Consider the following 24,135-nt stretch of genomic DNA (forward strand, 5'->3'; position numbering starts at 1 on the left):
AGTCAATTTCGAGGCACATGAAGGTGTCAGTTGAAGAACTACTTCAGAGACACAAACTTGGAATTGGATGCTTCCTCATCCAGATATTCATCCCCCACTTAGTTGAATAATTGTTTCACCACTTGTTTCACCTCACAATAATGAATATTTCAATTGAAACGTTTTTACACTTCCCAGGTAACTCATCCACCCCTCTTTGACGAGAAACTTCTGAGGATGGTTGTATTTCGAGAGATTTTTACTTTCTAAATACTCACCTGAGAATTAATGGAGGGTTGAAAAATCTGGTGATCCTGTAGTCCTCTTCTCCCAATCCAGCTCCGTGAACAATGTTGATTCACATCAACAATATGATGAACGTCATTTGATATTTTAACAGAACGGTGCCCTTTCGCACCATGACTTTATTGTCGTCAGTTTGTAGACCAACATTTTTTTTGCGCCTGATTAGAAGATGATGAAATAAATGACCTCCATGATCACCAGATTTGTCGCTGTTTGATATATTTGTGGCAAGAAGTAACATTATTTGAACAGACCTGACGTCTTTCTTCACCATTTTCACACACTTGTTCGGATAGAAATAGCGGGGACAAAAATACTGGAAAAGAATGTTCTTCCTCAAAATAAAGATTTAAAGATACTAGAGTTTTCAACTTCGTTTTGTATGTGTTAACCCTTCCTGAATATCTATTGCACAACTGAGATGAATAGTTTTTTTACAAAACTGAATGTCCATTTCCATAATATTCAAATTTGCATATTTACAGAAATAGTAAAATGGCAAAACAACCAAATATGGCTCAGAACTTCGATTTCTTTATTTATATAACTCTCTATCAACAATGTATATACATTGAAGATACCTTGATTGAAGATACCTTGATTTGCATTCAGATGTAGAGCTTTCATTAGATATTTATAGAATATTTGAGAGACTTCGTTCCGAATCCTTGTGGAATATCCAACAATGAAAATTAACGTAGCTAATTTCTGATTTGTGAATAGAAAATATTCCACTTGTGAATGCTTAAATATTTGCAGAAGATTAAAACACCCTTCAGTTTACATCTTTGAATTTCGACTCTCGGTCGAGAACCGTTCGAAAACTTTTTCCGTGCAATTACTACCCTGAAACGATTCTGATTGTATACGAATGTGGCTCCTAATGCAGGAGAACGCAAGCCTAAAGTTTGCTGGATATTGATTCCCAAACGTGTCATGTTCTTATGGCAAAAATATTTCTAATTCCCAATCCGATTTGTCGAACCACCGACGTCTTTCGTTTGTTTTATCAAAGTCTACTGAGAATACAATTGATATTTCAGACACAAAAGGCTTTACGCTTGAACACACACTCTAAAAGACCTTGTATCAATATTTTCTCAGATAATTCAAATCGTTTCCATCAATTGTATTTGTTTAAAAATGAGTAGATACTCCATGATGAATTGAGAACAATCACCTGAAATTGGCATACATGAACACAAATGAATCAACAAGAAGATAGCAACAAGGGGATGGTTGACAAAACTGGTATGACGATGCTCTTCTTATAAAGTGTGGATTTTTATATTCTTTCAGAAGATAATCTTTCTATTCGATGCAACATTTCTATCAATAAGAAGTTTATCAAATACTGGACTGGCTACAACAAATTTTCAGTATTTCTACCTAATACCTGGTCTTCGAAGAAATAGATTGTTTCTTGAGAATGCATTCGAAAGACAAATAATTAATTAAAATGATAACTTTCAATACTTTCCTTGGTCCTTACGGAAATTTTCGAATTCAAACTACTTTTAGTACAATTTAGTACAACTCAACTTCAATTTCAAGCTCCTTATTTCACTCATTTAATACCCCACATATGATACCAAGAGAGTCCTGTCGAGTGCACAGAAGCATAGCTTTGAATATTTATAGTAGTATCTGCACTGAGTATTGAAACAGAAACTATCAATTATTCTTTGAAAAACGTTTTTTTATGTTTCTTGCTGTTTTTACGTGTTTTGAACCGCTCACAAACTGAAAAATAAAAATAGATGAATCAATCTGTGTTAGGAATTACACGTTCAAAAGTAAGACCTCGTTAGTCCTTAGCTCGCAGAAGATTCTCAACTTCTGAGAAGTTGTTGTTCGTATGGGGGCGACAGCTGATCAACGGAAAAAAAGATTTTTTGTTAATAGAGAATCTATTCAAGTATTATAAACAACAACTGAAACGTTCATTCCAAAAATTTACTGCATAATACTGACATGAACCACTGAAGACTTCAATTGGCCAATAATTTATATATTTTGCCAAGAAATTGAATAAATAAAGAAAAAAATTAGGTTTGGAGGTGGTTGACAATGTTTTGTGGTGTATTTCATCAGTTCGGACTTCCATTGTCTAAATATAATATAAATTGATTTGAAATCCCGGAAATTTCGTTCAGGGATTTCAATTTACATTATATTAAACAATGAAAGTCCGAACTGATGAAATAAAAAAAATTAAATTTATAAACTTAGTTTTTCTTAGATGGTTTACGATTCGACATGTAAATTCGTTCTGTTTTCTCACTTGCCCATGACTTCAGATCTGATAACAGAAGTGTTTTTTCTCATGAATACAGAAACAAGTCAACACTTTTGATTTCAGACACAGTATACGGAGTACACAACAGAGATTTTACTGTTACCCGTATGCATATTTACAAAAAACTGAGAAAAACCCACAAAAATTGGTTTAGGTTTGATAAAGATACACAAACAAAATGGTTTTCCACACAAATTGTCAGGCCAATTGGATTTCAGTGTTGGAAAATTTTCGAAATATTTGAAACATTAATCATAGAATAAAAACGTGAACATGAATAATACTTCTGATACTTTGTTCACTAATGTTCCGGTTAATATAACACTAAGAATTGAATGAACGAAGTAAGAACATGGTTAATGTCAAAATTAGAACTTGTTTTCTTCTAATCCAACATTAGAAAAACTACGACATAACCCGTTTTTCTCCAAATTGATTATAATTTCAAGAAAATAATTAAATACAGATGTAAATGTCATAGATAAACTTTCAACTTTCGCCAGACATAAAATTATATGTATTACCAGCGACCCGCACCGGCTCCGCACGGGTGCAATACTGATATTATATTCACACATATACTCTTGCGATCACTGCTTATCATAAAGTGCTATAGGGCGAAGCGCATCCTTCGACGCGCTATTTATAGGCACGTGCCACTGGCCTCACGGCCGATACCACCGCAACCGCTATGTCCTTGCATTTCAAATCTGTTATATTTTCAAAAATATCCATTCAAATTACATGATTAATCTATATGAAGTGCACTGTGTATTTAAGGTATTCAAGTGTATAAGGATTAATGCTGTATTGCCTAAAATCCCTTCGTGAATGAGCCATTATTTCTTGGATAAAGGATAAAAAATGGATTTGTGGGATATCACTATATAGGAGATGGACATATATCATCCGTGACTTTTCTGTAGACATTTTCAAGGTGTACAATGCTGTAGTACATTTTATCTATTTCATAGGGTTCAGCCAGCGTTTGCAATGTAAGCGCAAAAAAATGTGTTTATTTTCTTCATCACATTGGAAACCTCCAAAATGATTACTGTTTCTAGTGATCTAGTGTTTCTAGGGATAGTGATATTGAAAAACTCCATCTTTTTTGTCATAAAATTACAGCAGCTCTTCGCTACGAAACTCAACTCAAAAAATACTACGATTCAAAAATTTTTCTGTAATGCTTGTGCAGCTCCGTTAACACAAACCCACATACACCCAAAATATTCGGAAAATTTTTTCAGACCTGACATACAAAATAGAATACTAAATTAAAAATTTTCTGTCCTCACATAAAATTCAAATATCGAATATAATATATAATATAATATATAGATTTAATCTCCAGTGATTCAAATCCGATGTGAATTGCTACGTTCGCACAAACACCGCTCCGGGAGCGTCTTAGGAATTTTCCTGTAGTGCAGGTGTTTTCTCCTTAAAAAAATGAATATATTCAAACCTTATGTAACTAACGCTAGAAAATAATACTTGAAATTTTTCAAAATATGTAGAGTTACCTAGAAGATTGTTGTTAACGTTCGAGCAGATATATATATATATATATATATATATATATATATATATATATATATATATATATATATATATATATATATATTTTACTTTCTGAGAATGAACTCAAGAAACTTCATGTTTTTTCAATACTATATAGTTTGCAGTCGTTCAATTTTTATGAACATACAAAAATCAACCAAATTCACTTATTATCCTCGATACTATATTATTCTTTGTTTACTATTCTTATTATTCTAGGGTTCCACTATTGAACATACAAAAATCAACCATTTTCAATTCACCTATTATCCTCGATATTGAATTCATACCTGCGTATGCGACCCGACTAACGGGTTTCAAATATACCGCTTCCTCAGTTCCATACAAATTTAATGTTGGCGACGCTGATTTCACTGCATCAGCTGTTCCTAGTATAGCTTGTTTTGGTCGTTTATCCCGCCGATATTATTTGTTGAACAACATTGAAAATTGTGTGTGCACTGTAAATTGAATGAAATGGCTTCTACTGACTACTTGCGTTTGAACGAGCATAAAATATTCAAAGAACTGTGTGAGTCTCTGCCGAAGAACATTACGAAAACGTTGAATTTAGTGACGGTACACGACAGTATTTTATTCACCTGGGACTTTCAGAACAATTGTGTTTTAAGTTTAAATATCAAAGCTGCAAGAAGTAGAGAAGGAGATAATGTGATACATCAGGTAAGTGATCTTTGATATTATTAAAACTATGCGTTTTTGCTTGTCACAACTTACAGTTAACATAACCTCACTTTGTCATGTGTATACCAAATTCGTTAAAACGTTGTACGGGGTTGCTTTGAAAATATAGTGCCTTGATATATTAGAAGTTCATAGTAATAGTTGAAGCAATTTATAAAGCAAAATGTATCAAACATACGATGATTTTTTCTGTTCTACTTCACGAACTAGTTAATTATGATTTTATGATTTACATTTGTAAAAGCCAGTCAGACGTCAGAAGAGATGCATAAACATTACAGACACAGAATAAAGAAATAAATACATTATTTGCTGTGCGTTTTCGGTATGAAATCTTACTTCCATTTTTGCGGCAATTTTGTTAAAATGCTGGGTAGGAAATAAAGTTACTAATAAATAGATGGGGGTCTATCCTGGACCTGGTTCTTTAACAAAAGAAACATCTGCCTTTAAGGTGGGTAGAGTAAATGGATTTCTTATTGATGTTTGTCAAATTCATTTTATTATACAGTGCGCATCATATTAACGTTTAAAATTGTTTCCGTGTTTCAGCGATCAGACACCTTTATTCACCTCATATTTTTGAATAGATAATCTGTGACATAAAAATGTTTCCATCCTCCACCCCTTAAAGTACTTAAATGAAACCGAGGTAAAGTGATAGTTTCTTTCGAAGGGTTTTCAATTGTTATATAATTTTAAAATTGCAAGTGTCAAAAATAGAATCCAGAAGAAAGTAGGTATGTTCGTTCCAACCTTGAGTCACCAACGGATTTCCAACAGTTTGTAAATCGTTGTCAACGCGCATGTCTGGTAGATATTGGTTTCTGATTAATTTGAAATTTCTGATTGGAACAGCTGATAGTTCAACTGAAGTTTGGCATGGAATTTCAACATAACCTTTAGAAATAAATCTAATCAAGTGTATTTCTGGAGAGTGTAGACTTTATTTTAGGAATCCTAATATACAATATATAGTTATGCATATATGAATAGTTTATATATGTATATAATATTACAGTGTGTCATGTATTATAATTTGATATATTCTAATAATAACTTTTTGAATACTTTTAAGGAATTTACAGGTTTTATTTCATCAGGTAACTTATTGAAACTATCTAGACCTTTAAAGAACAATGAATTCATTCCACTCTTATAGTTTGTTCGGGATCTATGAATTGTATTACATGTTCTTGTGTTATATGAATGAATGTCACTATTTCGAACTAAATATCTGCTAAGATAGGCTGGTTTTATCCCACTCGTAATTTTGAAAATAAAAATCATGCTCAAACAATAGTCTTTTATGTGCCGGCTGCCACTGTAGAGTATTCAACATAGATTCAATAGGGGTATACTGGTTGCATCTCAAAATGATTTTCATACCTCGATTTTGTAGTTTCTGCAACTGTCCCATTTGATTTTGGTTGAATAGATACATCAGTGTGGCACAGTAGTCAAAGTGTGGCCTCATTATGCAGTTGTAACATGTTAGTGTAGCAAAGGTTGATAAAGATTTTGAAATTCTAGAGAAAAAATACATTTTCTCACATATATTTCTAATGGTATATTGGACATGCTTATTCAAATTTAATTGATGGTCTATAATGAATCCTAGGTACTTAATTCCATTTACAATTGTGAGTTGATTATTGAATATGCTGATATTAACGTCGTTAGTATCAATCTTTCTTTGATTCGAATTTGTTGTAACCATCATTGCCTTAGATTTATTGATATCCAATTTGAGTTTATTCACTTGTAGATAAAATTCAATGTTCTTTAAAGATATATTGACATTTTGTACAGCTTTTTTTAAATCATAGTTTTCCGTATATACAAGGGTATCATCAGCAAATAAGAGTAAAAGAAGGTTGCATTATTTTATATATGTATTCTATTTACTGATCAACATGGAACTGGGAGGTAAAAGTAGGTCACCGCAATAATTAATTTGTGTAATTAAAGATGTTTATATTGTAGGTTCACTTAAAGAATTCCTAATTTTTCCTGCGCCAGCATATACATAATTTATTTTATAACAATTTTTGCAGGTTATGTTGTTTGCAAGTTGCATGAACATAAAACAGAAACGGTAATACGGAATACGCATGCGTCAGATTAATGGTTAGAAGATAATCCTCAAACCATTGTGATAGATTTCGAACAGGTTTGAATCTTGGATGGAACAGAAAACTGATAGTTTACTAATGGTTGGGAACTCACGTTGGAACGCAATCACATTACTGCGCAGAATCCTGACTGTCAGAAACTGTTTCTGACGCTGGTTGGAACGAACCTTACTTATATAAATGTTCAATATTCTGATCATTTTAATTGTGAATTTGTTGTTAATAAGATAGAATGAAAAATTTCGTACGTAAGCAGTTGTTCATTGATTTTTCTGATGAAAAGAAATCAAATATTTTCGTAGACATCTATTAGAATGTAAATATATCAAGTTTTCATCAATAACAAAATGAGTCAGAGTGCGACATTGCGTGTTATTCTATATGAACACTTCAGTCTAGTGAAAAGATGCTTATAATGAACACTTGAGTACAAAATTGATGTGTGTTGCAGTTAGAGTACCTACCTGTACTTCATATATATCAAAGATGAATGAGTTATCCCAAGGCGGCCATTTGCAAAGTCGAGCGTCGATATCGACCGCCAACGGAATTCGTCCTCTGTTTCTCACTGCAGCTTTCACTGCAAGGCAACTGTGTTTGCACTTTGGTTTTCAGCTAGTTGCGTTGCAGTGAACGTCGCAATGAAAGACAGACCATGAATCTCATCAGTGGTTAATGTCGAAGCTTGACTTTGCAACTGACCACAAATGTGGTTCATCCTTGCACCATTGATGACACCTATGGCGGGTCGAAACAGCACTGTTTGGTGTTCAGTCATGAATGCGTTGTTTGGATTCTGGTTTACATGAAAAAAATTAGAAACGTGGTAACAATACGAACAAAAGAATTTTAATTCGTTGGAAAATATTAAATTTTCACTTGTGTGAATATAGCAGAGTAGGTATTTTGATAGACAAAATTTGAAAGTTTTCAAATGAGGAATATTTCGGATTCAATATAAAAGAAAGGTTACTTAACTTCTAACCGCTAAGGTCTTATCAGGCTAGCACCACTGATGATATGTCCTCGTTGGGGGAGATGCCACCACCTTTCCTTATACTGATATTGTTTTCTGAACTATCAATAAATGGATTTTCACTTTCTTCTATTCATAAACGACATTGTCATGAATGTGACAATGAATGAAGTTTTTGAGGCAAAAGTCAAGAACAAATACTAGAATATAATATTCTTTCAACCTCTCACGTCAATAACGACCAAAATTGTCAAAAAGTGAAAATAATGTCGTTTATTATTAAAAAAGTGATCGGACAACAGAATGTTAGAATATGAGCGGTTGTTTTCAGCTATAATATCCCAAGGACATTGATAACTAACGAAATAATTTTATCACAGTTTTCGAAAGCACGTTATTTGGTAACATCCCGACGCCGAAGGCGGAGGGATATTCGGTGAGAAAATTTTTTGCAATTCGAACAAAATTATTTATTGAACACACAGTTATTAAAAGAACAATTCCTATAATGATATTCCGTTGATCTTGCTGTATTTGCCTCGGTTACTGCATAGGTGTTTCCACGCATACTATCGATTATTTGGTTATGATGTTCCTGATCAATATTCAAATAAGGTTTTATGGAATTTCCATTATTGTGTCCAGTAATTTTCAACAATTGCTGTTCTTGAACTCCACTCTTAGCTAGTTGACTGACTGCAGTTGCTCTATTAAAGTGATTGGTTATTTTCCTCTGTTTCGTATCCAAGCCAATTGCTTCAGCAGAAGATTTCGTCCATCCGTTGATTATATTTCTACCCAGAGGCATATTGTCATACCAGTTATCGCTTCCTGTCTTCCAGTGACGATTTGGCCTTAAAAATAGTCTATTTGTCTTGATATTTGTGCCTCGTTTTGATAATAATTTAATGAATAATCTGACAGGACAAGCATTGTTATCACTATTTTGAACTAACCATTTGCTAGAGGCGCAGTTCTTTGAACCCCCTTGGCAGGTTTTACTGAAAATTGGATTATATTCTATCCTATTAGTTGGAGATCCATTGTTGTCCTTTTCGATATGAAAATAATCAACTAAGCAAGCAGCACCTTCACCACCTCTCCAAGCCAATTCCACCGCTGCTATGTGATAAAATTTGCGTAGGAGTCCTATAGGGGTATTTTCATCCCAAAAGTTTATAATTTTACTCATTTCATTTGAAGTTAATGGTACTGAGCTTGTTTTGCGTTTAGTGGGATCTGTTTGTAAATTTCTTCGTGCTGCGTCGCGTGCATTCCGCGCTTGTTTGAATGCAACACTTTTAAAGGGGTCTAGCATGATATTATACTCCTTGTAATACTTTTCTTGTAATAATTTGCTTGTTATATTCCATACGGTTTTAATAGTAGCCTCCTTAAACTCTGTGTTATCCCTTTTTCTCATATTAATCGCCCAATCCTTGAGTATTAATGCAAGCTCTTCGAGAGTACGATTTCCATCCAATTCATATTTTCTGGCGTCCCAAAACTCCATAAATATTTTCCAAGTGTATTTTTTACTATTGACATTATTTTTTGGTGTATTTTCTTCAATGATTTTGTCAATTGCCGCATCATTTTGAACACCAAAGCGAGGAAGTGACATTTTCGAAATAAATTGAATTACTGAAATGTCAAACAACTTTATTGTGTTGGTTGCTTAGCAATGTCATGACATAAGTGATAACTACCCGTGAAAACTATCCATGGGTAGTTATCAGTGTAATGATGGTTTCATTGGTTATTTCGACACACATGACTAGAAATAGACAAATTTGATAGGATAATTTTTTTGGCAAAAAATTTTCAAGGTAAATGGTTCAGCAAAAGGTGTTTCGCCACTTACATATTGCCTATACGTTATTTTTAGTTGAAATATTTGCTAAAATGACGTAGTCGGAGTAAACGAAACAAACAATTCGTGAACACACCGAGTTAGAAACGAACTTTGGTGTCAACTTGTCTCTGATACATTTTATAACGTTGAAGATTCGTGATTTAATATTTATAACCGTAGCACATATGTTTATGGAGACAAATTCTTCGTGTTATCTTGTACTCTTTGTCTCGTAGTTCATAACTACATCAGATGAGCATCAATCGAGTATCAATTTGTTTATTAATAAAAAAACGTGTTCATTATTCAAAGTTGCATTTGATTGCTTCATATCAAATTAACGTTATTCACACTTTTGAAGATTTTTATTAAATTGATAACTTCTTATGTGAGGGTAAACCGCTTCGTTACATAACGCGTTACATTGCCAGTCTATCTGGCTTCCTTTTCTCTCAAGCACACCTCAGCGGAAGGCAGGCTTCTCCTTTCTCATAGGACAGACGCTCAGTGTTTAGTGTGCCATGGACATATACTGTTGACAGTATTATACAAATCTAACCAACAAGCACGTATTATTTATTCACTTCTTATGTGAAATGTAGATTGAAAATGATGTTACTAATTTTGCGTATGTACATTTTTAGTCTTATTATTTAATCCTACAAAAGTAACAATTTTAAAATCTGTTTTTCCGTTAACCAGCTGTCGACCCCTACGAACGACAACCCTCATAAGTCGAAAATTGTGCGAGCTAAGGATTAACGAGGTCTTACCTTTTAACGTGTGATTCCTAACACGGGTTGGACGATAGCAAGTGAAGATCGATCGTTCAGACTAGGGCTTGAACCACCGACCAACACGGCAGTCAATTCGAGTGAGTGAACAAAGCACCCACGCCGAACCGCTTGGCAACCGACCGTTATAATATAATATGTACATACACAAAATAATCAATGAAAAAATGTATTAATAAATAACCTTTCCTTACATTATCATATCAATATACATAAAATTTAAGTAATAATCTAAGTTTTTCTTAAGTTGAACAATTTCAATATTAAATAGTTCAACTCAGGTTAGTTTTAGTTATCACTTCCGTCGGCGTTCCGAGACGCATACATATCATGAAATGATATCATTCTTAAATAAACGGGTTCACCAAAATATATTTCCGCAATGTAATATAACTAGGTATACCAACTTTCAACAAAAATTGCATTTGTTGCTGATACCTTCATAATGCATTTTTTAAATTCTACAATCATTAGATTCCCTTTTTATAGTCTCAAGTTGAAGAATTAATGTTATGACTATTATTATTTCTAATAAAGATTCGTGCTGGCAACCAAAATAATTTTCCTCTCGAGTGTCAAACAAAGAAAGTTCAATTTCCTTTTGACCGAACATAAGTAAAAATTGGTATGTCTCTCCAGAGGTCGCATATATTCTTCTAGAAAGTTTGTGGACATGATTAGATCTGAGCAGTTCTAAATAAAACATTTTATTACCGTCAAATAGGTATGGCTCTATAAAAGTCAGAGAAATTTCATATACTCGAGTCGGTTGTTGTTTGTTTGCTCCGGTTGTTGACAGCTCTATCGTCATTTTCAACCTCATTTCAAAACATACATTCGGATTTAAATATGCAGCGAATCAGAAACGAGGAGAATTGGAAAACTGTCGCAGTGGATTAATAGTAGAGGCAATGTAGTGGAAATTTTGAGAATCCCGTGAAAAAACAAATGTAGACAGATATACTCAACCCATAGAATAGCCACAAATTTAAGGAAGATTGTAGTGTAGTCAAGTCGCAATATTTCTCAAGAAGTATTACCGATCATCTAAATGAAATTTTAGCAGTTGACATCAAATATCATTTTTCGAAATCAATGGTCGATTAGGAATGGGAAAAGCTACAGAAACATATACCTACTAACACTGCCAAATGGTATATACCTACCGCAGTTTCTTCAACAAAAAAATGTATTCATGTACAACTTGCTATGCAACGGAAAACCCTAGTTGTACAGATATGGTACGTCATACTTCAGATGAAAATATTCAGGAGTTCAATCAGTGGTCGATTAGGAATGGGAACAGCTACAAAAACATATATTAACACTGCTAAAGGGTATATACCTATAGCAGTTTTGTTAACAACAAATTTATTCGTGTACCTACAACTTACTATGCAACGGAAAACCCTACTTGTACAAAGATGGTATGTCATACTCCAGATCAAAATATTCAGGAGGTTATACTCGTCGACTCTCCTCGATAGGAAGATTTAACAGATTGTCTCTGGTCTGGATTCCTAGCCATACTGGCCTGGAAGGCAATGGGGCTGCTGACTTCTTTGCAAAAGAAGGTGCTGCAAACAGCTTCTTCAGACCAGAACCTGTCATTGGCATCGATTTAGGCTTTGAAAAACAAAGATTGAACACCTGGATGGCAAGAAGATTTATGGACTTCTGGAAGAATCTTCCAGAATCTTCACCCTTCGAAGCTTGATATCAAACAGTTGTTAGACTAGAGTAGGAATAAACTTCGATATCTAACAGGCCTTCTTACAGGTCACTGTCATTTGAATCATCAGGTTTTTGGAGTTGGACTTTCATTTATGTTACCATAACATCTTTCCGATACTTATATCTAGATTCTATGCAATAGCTGTGATTGAATACATGATGATCAACTTCAGAGAATTAGTTTCCTAACATTTATCAACTAAACCATTTGCCTATTAAAAACATTGAATATTCAATTTTACAGCTATACACTCCCTATCAACTACAAATTCTATCATCCACCATCCACGGTATAAGATCCCATAAGTTGTACAAATGTTAGGTACTGTGGGAAATACTAAATGAAAAATACAGTGGTATTTACAAAAAATGAAATTTGAGGAAACATTACCTTTCTAACGCATTAAAAAAATGAAACCGAGATCTTGCAGGATCTGATTTTCTTTTTCATACAGCCATTTTACTGGCAAACGCTTCTTATATCCCTTTATAGTTTTTGGTGGGAAAGAAAGTTTTTGGCTTTCTGCTACTCCATCTCGATACAAAAAAAGATGAGGGAATTTTCCAAAGAAAAAAAGGAAGTAATCAATTTGAAAATAAGTAACTCTATACATGGATGTGTAGATCATGGAAAAAAGTAACTTTCAGACAAAAACTGAAAGAAAGTCTTCCTGAAAGAGCTACTTTCATATTATTATAAACATTGAATTACAAGAAAGAAAAAAAATCTTTCGAAACAAATACTTCTATATGAACACTGAATTATACAGAAGATACTTTTCTTTATAGTATTTTAGTTGTTTTTAAAATACTTCGAAATCAATAATTCAAACATTTAGAACAACTGCTCAATTAACAGTTGGAATTAAATTATAATCGAAAAACTATTTATAAGGTCGGTGTGGAAAGCCAGGTAGATTTTGAGTAATTGACGAACGCTGTTATTGTCATCTCATTTATTTACACATTCAGAAGCACTACATGTAATTCAGTTTAGAATTAGACAAGCCTAAAATTATTCTTGCGAATTTTCGATAAATATCAATGGTAGTTTGAAGCCATGAATGTGGATTTTTTAATATATCTGAAAGTTTACATTATACATATTTTACTGAAATATTTTATTTTACATTACGGTGTTACATGTTGGGTAGATGAAGTGAAATAGATTGCAAATACATATAAATTTACATAACTCATTATGTTCATATACGAAAAATACATATTTGGGGAATTTATTGATTCTGAAGGAAAATTTTAAGTGATAATAAATTGAATTTTTCATATTTTTCATATCACTACGAGTATCGAGTTTCTTTCATTCATTTAATAAGCATTTTTTCTATTTAGATGTTTTATATATATAAGTACAGATGGGAACATATTTTTCTGAATATTTCCAGCATTTTAGGAAACTAATTACTTCAACACTAACTTGAACCGAAAACAACGAAATTTCAAATATTTCCCCGTATAATTGAAAAATAAAAACTAATGAAGTCATGTTACAAATGATACAAAAATATGCTAAAGTTATCGAATTTTATCAGTTGGATTTTCAATGCAAAAATATATCAACATGGCCCTCTGAAATAACCCGATTCATATAAAAAATATATAAGAAACAAATACTTATTGTGATATGTGTTGGAATCGGCCGATAATTGATGAAAATCCATAACATTTTCAGGAAAAACTTTATTGTGCTTCTTCTTCTTTAATAGCTTCTTGAGGCGTGTCTATACTCAAGTATATATTCGAGCTTTTTCAGGCGTGTCTATACTCGAGTATAGAAGAAGCCTGAAGAAGCTATTGAATAGCGAAACACGTGTTGCGTTTTGCAGAACTGTTCAGGGAAAATCTCACAATAAAGTGTTTCTTGATATTTATTGAGATATTATGTTTACGATCTTCACACTGTGGAAATATGAAATTCTACAAAAACTGAACTTTTCTCAATTCATCACGATATTTTTCAACGAGTATTTCCCGCCTCAAGTTCCAGAGAACAATAATTGTCTCTGATAACATAGAATATATAAAACCGTTTGTAATGGTGAAACATTTAGGATGTTTCATAAATATAATCACTATTAAAAATTTTCATATTCCATTGAATAATGAAAACACTATACCTGCTTTTGAGTGATATAGGAAACTTTTCAAAAATAGATTCTTTCAATATTAGTATGACTGCAGAGAAGATTATACTGAATAATTATATATACCCAACTATTTAAGATGTTTATATTCGACAACAACCATTTATTTTGGTCTGAAAGTTGCTCGAAATTGTAAACATCATTTACGAATTTTTACGAAACTCAAAAACGAAGGAAGTCATAAATTCCTCATTATTTTACTCATCCCAGATTACAAATTGAAAAGAACACACAATGTTAATTGGATTATTTTAACCTCAAACCATTCACACTATATACTACTAACATAACAGTACAATTAGTTCTGAAAAGTTTTGACAGTGTTTGTACTCTGTCGATGAAAAATGATATTAACATTTTTATTCAGTAAAAATAAAGCAATAATACAACGTCAATGCTACTAATATGTCTGATTTTCTTGTTTCTCGTGTCATGCGCGGGTTGATGAATGACTGAACAATGGAATGCGTGCAGTTTCTCTCCAGTTTTTTTTACGAATTCGAATTTTTATAATTTGAATATTTACATAGCATACCCAAGTCACCGTAATATAATGTAATTTTTGAATAGAATCACAAATAATTCGTCATCATAACAATAATTGATAATTAGTCGAATACTATTGTTATAGTGCAAAGTTTTCCTATTCAGCACTTTTGTTGTTTGGGAATAGTGCTTATTTTAGATAGTGCATCACTTCTTGGATACTCCTTACGACTCCAGGTACATGGTCCCAGATGACTTGACGTCTTCGTCTTATGTTCAGTAGGGTCTTTACTGGCCAAATGGAGACCAACGAACAACTAGTTAGGAAGAAACCACTTACAAGCCAAGCCAAAAATCCTCTATCAAAAATTGAAATATCGTGTTAGGAATCACACGTTAAAAGGTAAGACCTCGTTAATCCTTAGTTCGCACAAGTTTCGACTTCTGAGGGTTGTCGTTCGTAGGGGTGCGACAGCTGGTTAACGGAAAAACAGATTTTAAACAGATCACCTGAAGGGTGACGTGTAAACTTTCTCTTCGTTGTTTTGACCAAGAAATGTAGACTTCGTTCGTCCGTATTATCGTGTATTGTATCACTACATATTTTAAAACAAAGTCGCTTTCCACTGTCTCTTTCTATGTATGCTCCGGTCTTCAAAGCTACACAATGAATTTTAATACTTTTTTTATTAGATAGGGTAATTCAAGAGGAAAGTTTTGACAGGGTCGCTGATATGTATGGAAAATGTTAAGATACAAAAGTTTTAAGTAAGTTTTTTTTTAAAAATCAACCTATCACACTGAATAAAAATTAAGTATACAGGATCAGCCAAAAACTCTTAAAGAAATAAAGTTGCTTTTTCTTCAATAAAACTCGAATTCAGTAGAGCTCGAAATTCTGAACAAAATTGACGTAGCCCATCATTTCCTCAATTCAAATGTTTTCGAAATATCAAATTTTGAAAATAACTTTCTAATAAATTATCCAAAATTGTTTTTAGTCCCTTAAGTTTATAATCCATCAAGTTTCGTTTTGAAAATTTCCAGCTCCATAACACCGTCGCGTCGTTATTTTGTCTAACAGTGATGATCTTGACAACACATGTCAAAAATACATAGTGTAAATAAGTTTCGCGCAAAAATGGCATGTTTAACTGATACTGAGCGTATTGTAATTTTAATGATCATTAAACCAAGTAGTGGATGTTTTTAATGAATTGCATCCCAGTTGAGAACCAATTTCTAAATCAACTCTGAACAATCAGGTATGCTTTTTTTATTTTCTGTAAAAAAAGTATAATTCATCAATTGTAATATTAGCCACATACTCCACCTTGTGTGACATTCATAATAAATATCAATCATTTCGTGCTTTTTCCTTAATGAATTTGAAAGTAGTAAAAATTTATTTTCAAAATTCGATATCTCAAAAACGGTTGAATTCAGGAAATGCTTTGGTGTGGTTGTGAAATTGGCTGCGGTGGTAGTGCGCCCAACTCAGGATCGGAAGACCGTGGGTTCGATTCCTGCCTCGACCAGATATTTTTCTCGAGAGAATTTATCTGGTTGAAACTGGGATGATTCTGCAACCGTGTTAGGAATCACACGTTAAAAGGTAAGACCTCGTTAGTCTTTAGCTCGCACAAGTTTCTCAACTTCTGAGAGTTGTCGTTTGTATGGGGGCGACAGCTGATTAACGGAAAAAAAGATTTTAAAAAGATTTTTTAAAACAGATCAACTTTGTTGAAAAATTGAAATATGGAATAATATATGGGGTGTTCTATTAAAGAAAAAGCAACTTTATTTCTTCAAGACTTTTTGACTGATTCTGTATACTCCATTTTTATTTAATATGATAGATTTTGAGAAACCCTAAAACTTTTGTATCCTTACATTTTTCGCTAGCTATCTTAGTTCAACAGATAATTGACCGTTTCCATACATATCAGCGACCCTGTATGTATTTAGTAGAGAAACACTGATAATTTTTAAAGTTTCTGATGTGATGTAAATAAACACATTTTTTGCGCTTACATTGCAAATGCTGGCTGAACCCTACGTGATAGTCAAAATAATGTAGTTACTACGGTATTGTAGGTACACCTCAAAAAGGTTTAAAAAAGTCCGCGATGGAGGTATATGTGTCTATCTCTCAGGGATAAACCACAGTAACATTTTTCATCCTCGAAAAATAGTGGTTTATTTACGAAACGATTTTGAGCAATTCAGCATTAATCCTCATCCACCTAAGTACCTTAAATACATTGTGCATTTAAAATAGTTCAATATGACCCTTCACAGCATGTAATTTGAATGATTATTTTTGAAAGTATTACAAATTTAAAATGTAGGGATATAGCGGTTGGGGCGGTACCGGCCAAGGGGCCGGCGGCGCATACCTATAATAAATAGCGCGTCGAAGGCAGCCCTTCGCCTTATAGCACTTTATGATTAGCAGTGATCGCACGCGTTTATATGTGTATTTAGTATCAGTATTGCACCCGTTCGAAGCCGGGGTGGTTCGCTAGTACTTACTATTCGATAATCATTTCGTTCATAGAGTTATGCCATTCCACTTCGAAACAATGAGCCCAATTTTTTTCCACCATCGTCACGACTAAAACTTAACTCGTTACAAACGTAAAAGAATAAAGCGCGGAAAGAAGTAGGCCCTAGACATACCCCCGATTCCGAACAATATAGCACTCAAACGGTGTATTTGTCACCTTTTCACATGCAAAACTCGCGAGGGGCGTACATCGCCCGTCCCGATATTTTTCCCATATACTCGTCGAGGGTACAATTTTGCGTAATTTATTGCGAAATAATGTCAATTTTTCGACGGCTAAGCGTCGGAGAGAATGTATTTCGGATACTACGGTTCTGTGCATTTGATTCCGCCGAGGCGCGAATACATCTCATATTTCATAAGGAATAAAAATATAATATACTGCTGTTCCGTAGGTTCCTTTTCTTGAAGTGTCGTGCGAAGAAAAAGATTTAGATATGGGAATAGCAGTGACGAATTCCTAGTACGAATCCATGAACAGTCATTAAATAATTCGAGACTCTGTTGAATCTGAAATCTCCAAATCTGTTTTTCCGTTAACCAGCTGTTACCCCCTTAAACGACAACCCCCAGGAATCGAAACTTGAACCAGCCAATCATTAACAATATTTCACCTTATAACGTGCGATACCTTGCATGGATTGGATGATACGCAGTGAAAATTGACAGTCCGGCCGTAGGGCTCGAACCACCGTTCCAATTTTTTTAAGGACAGAACACAAGCACTACAGGAAAATCCTTAAGGCGCTCTCAGAGCGGGCGCCTGTGCGAAAGTAGTGATTCACATTGGATTTGAATCGCTGGAGATTGTATCCATTTGGAAAAACGTTCTCAGACCACATAAACGCAGTTCTCCAGATGAAAGCGTTCTTAAAAAGTGAAGTTCGAGGTGTACTGAGTTGAACCTCAAAACGATAAGCAGCCACAGTTCGTCGCGTATTTCTGATATGTACCGGTTTTGGTGGAATCAAATGTGCCAAGTCATTTGATCACTTTCCGTGAAAGTATTTGTAGAAGAGTGACAAATCGCCAACCTTTCTTCGATGTTCAAGACTGTCAAGGTTGCACGTCTCCAATCTAGCGAATGGCTCTTTTCTGGATGGAATCCAGTAGCTTGAGGATATTCTTAGTGGTACAGCTCCATACATGAGAACAATACTCCTAAGAAGGTCTGATCTGAGCTGTATAAAGCATCAACAGTTGCTGATGTGTGTACAGTTTTCTGGTTCGTAACAGTGTTCCAAGCTTTTGAGAAGCAGCCTTTGCAATTTCAGGGACATGATTGTGCCAAGACATATTGGTGTCCTTTTTAACCCTCGACAAACTTATCGAAGCAGAAAGCGGAATTGTCTGACCTGACATTGTTATATCCGGTTCGGAGACATTTATCTTCTTGGAGAAAACTGATTCCTGGGTTTTTGTGGCATTGAATTGAACCTGGTTACTTTCACCCCAATTCGAAATCACTTCTAGATGCTCATTAAGATTTGCAACCTACTGCTGCCGGTGAAGATGTGCCTCCGTAACCGATGTCCTGGAAGCCAAATGGAATGACGAGACAAGTGTGCTGTCGTCAGCAAATCAGTATATTGGATTCTTGGTTTTTTCCAATAAGTCGTTGCTATATAATAAAAAGGGGTTTGGAGACAATATGGATCCCTGGGGAACACCTGGGGAATGGGTGAGTAGAATGAACCACTCACGATAACCAACCAACTACCGTCTCACAAGGGCTAAACTATCAGACCAGTCCAACATTGACAACTTTACCCAAGCAATTTTTCAATCAAATAAGAACACACAAGAACACATAATTTATTACGAGAACCTGCACATTGAGGATCACTTAGTTGAGGCAGTTGAAAAGCTGACTTGTGGCTCTTGTCCAAAACTGTATATTGGCCAAACTGGAAGAACATTTTCCCAAAGCATTAAAGAGCATAGAAGTAATTTTGTAAATAGAAAGACCAATTCCACATTTGCAAACCACCTATTAGCAGAAGGACATGAGTTCAATCATAAATACGATGTGTTACATTTAGAAGAGAAGAGTTTGAAACTCAATCTTCTAGAATGTTTAGAAATCAATAGATTTAGGAATTCGGGTAATTTACTGAATGATCAATTAGAATTAAATAACTCTCCGTTACTGAATATTTTTCAAATGTCGAAAATGGAACATAAGCTCAGGTAATTAAATTCATTACAAACTTAGGTAAAAAATCAGGTACTTGAAATTCAGGTACTTGAAATTCAGGTACTTCAAATTGTAGAATAAGGTATATATAGCATTTGATGTGTAGAATTAGTTATTAAGACACGCCCGAGGAAGCCATTGTATGGTGAAACACGTGTTGCGTTTTTGTAAAACTATCTAGTGAAAATCACACAATAAAGTGTTTTTAGAATACGTTAGTTCTATCATTTTGAAATAAAATTCAAGACTTTTCAGTCCATCGCATCTCTTTCAACATCAATCCAGACACACTTTATATTTCAATATTTATAAATTCAATATCTAGCTTAAAATATTTCATCGTGGGTTCGGTTCCATAATTTCCTTCACTATTTTAATTTCATTGAAATAAAATTAAGTATGCATTTTAATGTTTGCAAAACTTATTTCCATAAAATTTTAAATTGATAAGTCAAGTATTAACTGAATAATTCAATTTTATTTGTGAAAGGAATCTACAATGAACGCCTATCGAACGATTTCTGCGATAAAAAAAGTACTAGAATAATTTTTCAGAGGGAAATTGGTTTATTTTTCATATGTGATTAGAAATGAGTTAATTTGAACAAAAACCATTTTCTGTGAAATGTATCCAAATGTAGGAACTATGTCATTGTTGCTATAGATTGAGTCTTAAATTATCAATCACGCAAAATCGTCAAACTAAAGTACTTTGTAAAATATAGGAAATATGAATGAATAATAGACCGTTCTTAAAGGAAAACATTGATCACGAATTTCAATGTTGTTAAAAATAGAAGCAATCCTACGAAGGCTAGATCATCCACCATCTTTCTTCTGAATGCTTGCATCAGTCTTCACCGATAATCTCATAAGGTTTCCCAGTTTTCGTAACCTGTATTCGATGTTTATAATGAAAATGTGTGACTTGAACCCATGGACTCCGATTTACAAGTCGCGTGTTCTACCAACTACTCCACAAAGGTGTATAAGAGATATTTTGTGTTAACTCTACAGGAATTATAAAAACGTATCGAAATTTTTGGTGTTAACTGAAAATAATTATAATCAACTTTAATGTAATCAGATATGCATTCTATTTATTCAAATGTACATGTAATTCACCATCTTTTCACGCATCATCTCTGCCTAGTGACATCTACCGCACAGTAGATGTACCAGCATTTGAAATGAGCGATTTCACATTAGTCTTGGTATTAACACATCAGTATACAGTTCATAGGCGAAATCAGAGGGGTTAGAAGATTCCATAGTTTACGAAAATTGAAGGCAAAGTGCCATTTTTGGTTGCATTGGCAAATAGAACTATTTAGTTGTTAATATAATAGGTAACTCCGAAGAGAGATTGAATTATAAATCCACAAAACGGCAACTAAGTGCAGGGTGGTGGTGTAGAGAAGATTAAAAGATTATATTCTGCAATTATGTTGGAGGTAAGAGATGTCATATTTTTAATATCGATAGGACTTGTCAATAAAAATTGCGCCTTCATGAATTTTTCAATTGTATATTACCTTTTTGTAATAAATATTTTTTTATTATTTCCTCAGAATAATATTTGTCGTATTTACTTGCAAAAAAGTCTTATGTACTTATGTATAAAAACATTTCATTTTTTTATCGGATACCTAACTAATGAGTAAGTTGTCTGGGATTGCATTCGAGTTTCCACTTTCAAAAATGTTGATACTCTAACGCGAAATAATTTTTGTATTCTCCACAAAAATTTAAAAACTAGATATCGTTATTCGAGTTGAATAACAAAATATTCAGTCTAGTATGGATATGGATGTTATTTTTCAACTAGCGATCGGCCAACCACCTTATGAAGTAATATGCCAACGAGTTCTGGCGACATATAATTAATTACACTTATCCTCGCTCTTATCGCTTATCAACTACCGGGTGTCAACGAATCTATTAGACAAGTCATAACTTCTAGACTATTAGGTGTATCAAAACGAGATTTGGTACAGATAAATGGTATGTGGAGAGGAGAGATTTCACATATTTTTCACTTTCCGGTCACTTCCGGTTTCAGCGGAAATGGCTCCGGTTCTGAATTTTTAAATGGAACACCCTGTATATTGTAACATTTTTGGATTTCTGAGACAATTCTGGATCAGAAACTGACATTTCCGGAAGTTTTTCAGCCTACTTGATTTTTTCAGAGTCACTTTTAAAATTGCATCTAGGTGGCCATGATCGGACGTAAACTAATCTATGGACCTCAGGTGATATCAGAAAATTGAAATAGCGGAGTTTTAGTGACTAGTGTGTTGAATATGAATGAGACAAGTTTACAAAATAACATTTTCGAATCTAACTATTATTTTTCAAATGGCGACCATTTTTTGACAAGCACTTTCCGAAAAAGGGATTTTTTGACAAATCTAACGATACTAATTTATTTGCGATTGGATTACAAATAAGAACATAAATTAAATATTACTGAGGAAAATACTCGATACAAATTCATTTACTTTTGTCAAGGGTGCCATGGATAGGAATGATGCATAATATTTTGCGGTTATTTCCATCAAGTCCACTTTGGAGAACAAAACGCTCACCTAGGTTATGACAGTGACATAAGCTTTATGAGCAGAAAGTAGAAGTTTCTCTTGATTTTCGTTAATTTTAGTTTAATTTTTCGTCGAAATAATGTATACTCAAAGTGAAAAAGTGGATATGTTGTTATTGTTTGGAGAATGCCACAGAAATTCAAGGAAAGCTGCTGAGTTGTATGCTCAGAGATATCCCAATCGGCAACACCCATCTCATCAGTATTTTCCCTATGTTGAGAGTCGTTTTAGGCAAGAGGGAAATCGAGACGCAGAACAGAGGTTTGTCATAAATGAGGAGACTGAGATTAACGTTCTTGCTATGGTAGAAGTTGACAAAACGGTTTCTTTAAGAGAAATTAGTAGAGAAATGCAGATAAGTCACGAATCAGCAAGAAAAATACTGAAAAAGCACGGATATCGAGCATTTAAATATCAGTTACATCAACATTTGTATGCTGACGACGGCAAAAGAAGAGTAGTATTTTGTGATTGGTTGCTTCAAAATCATAGAGTTAACCCAAATTTTATCAACTTCATTCTATTTTCCGACGAATCACGGTTTACAAATAATGGCATGTTTAATAAGCAGAATTGTCGGTACTGGGCCCAACAAAATCAACATGCAATGAGAGAGGGCAATTTTCAAGAAAGGTTTGGCGTCAATGTCTGGGCTGGTATCGTTGGAAACAGAATAATTGGTCCAATATTGTTTCAAGGTCAGTTAACAGGGGTTAGATACTTGGGTTTTCTTCAAAATGAAATCGAGGATCATCTTAATGATATGCCTTTAGAAGTTTTACGGCAAATTTACTTCCAACAAGATGGAGCACCACCCCATAATAGCAGAGACGTACTTGATTTTTTAATAGAGCATTTTAACAATAGAGTTATTGCAACCAACGGTCCAGTACGGTGGCCTGCCCGCTCACCGGATCTGACTGTGTTAGATTTCTTCATTTGGGGATATGTAAAAGAAAGGGTCTACTATGCAACAGCCCCAGCCACTCTCGAAATCTTAGAAGAAAGGATTCAACAGGCATTTAGAAGTATATCGCCTCAAATGTTACAAAACGTGTTGAGAGAAACAATTGAACGAGCTGAAATGTGTCTTGAACAAGGAGGGGTGCACTTTGAAAATTTACTATAGTGGAATTTTCAAGAACTTAGGATATTGCAAAAAATCTAAGTGCATCGCTGAAATTATTAGTTAAATTTGTTAAATTTGTTGATCCAATCGCAAATAAATTAGTAACGTTAGATTCGTTAAAAAATCCTTTTTTCGGAAATTGCTTGTCAAAAAATGGTCGCCATTTGAAAAATAATAGTTAGACACGAAAATGTTATTTTGTAAACTTGTCTCATTCATATTCAACACACTAGTCACTAAAACTCCGCTATTGCAATTTTCTGATATCACCTGAGGTCCATAGATTAGTTTACGTCCGATCATGGCCACCTAGATGCAATTTTAAAAGTGACTCTGAAAAAATCAAGTAGGCTGAAAAACTTCCGGAAATGTCAGTTTCTGATCCAGAATTGTCTCAGAAATCCAAAAATGTTACAATATACAGGGTGTTCCATTTAAAAATTCAGAACCGGAGCCATTTCCGCTGAAACCGGAAGTGACCGGAAAGTGAAAAATATGTGAAAACATTCCTCTCCACATACCATTCAACTATACCAAATCTCATTTCAATTCTCCTAATAGTCTAGAAATTATGACTTGTCTAATAGATTCGTTGACACCCGGTATATGGATGTTTTATTCTTGGACAGAACCTCGAGCACTA

General features: G+C 33.9%; 1 protein-coding gene across 1 annotated transcript in view; it reads left to right on the forward strand.

Moving 5' to 3' along the window:
* The first annotated feature begins 4,511 nt into the window (after positions 1-4,511).
* Positions 4,512-24,135, forward strand: part of mbo (Nuclear pore complex protein Nup88) — a 288,902-nt gene continuing 269,278 nt past the window's right edge. Inside the window, exon 1 of the mRNA XM_074185808.1 lies at positions 4,512-4,831. Coding sequence (XP_074041909.1) covers positions 4,625-4,831 — 207 coding nt within the window. The 5' untranslated portion in view covers positions 4,512-4,624. The remainder of the gene's footprint in view (positions 4,832-24,135) is intronic.

Source organism: Leptinotarsa decemlineata, unplaced genomic scaffold (genome assembly GCF_025532065.1).
Source record: "Leptinotarsa decemlineata unplaced genomic scaffold, Ldec_3_MD MMD2_tig00078346_RagTag_RagTag, whole genome shotgun sequence".
NCBI classification, from domain to species: domain Eukaryota; kingdom Metazoa; phylum Arthropoda; class Insecta; order Coleoptera; family Chrysomelidae; genus Leptinotarsa; species Leptinotarsa decemlineata.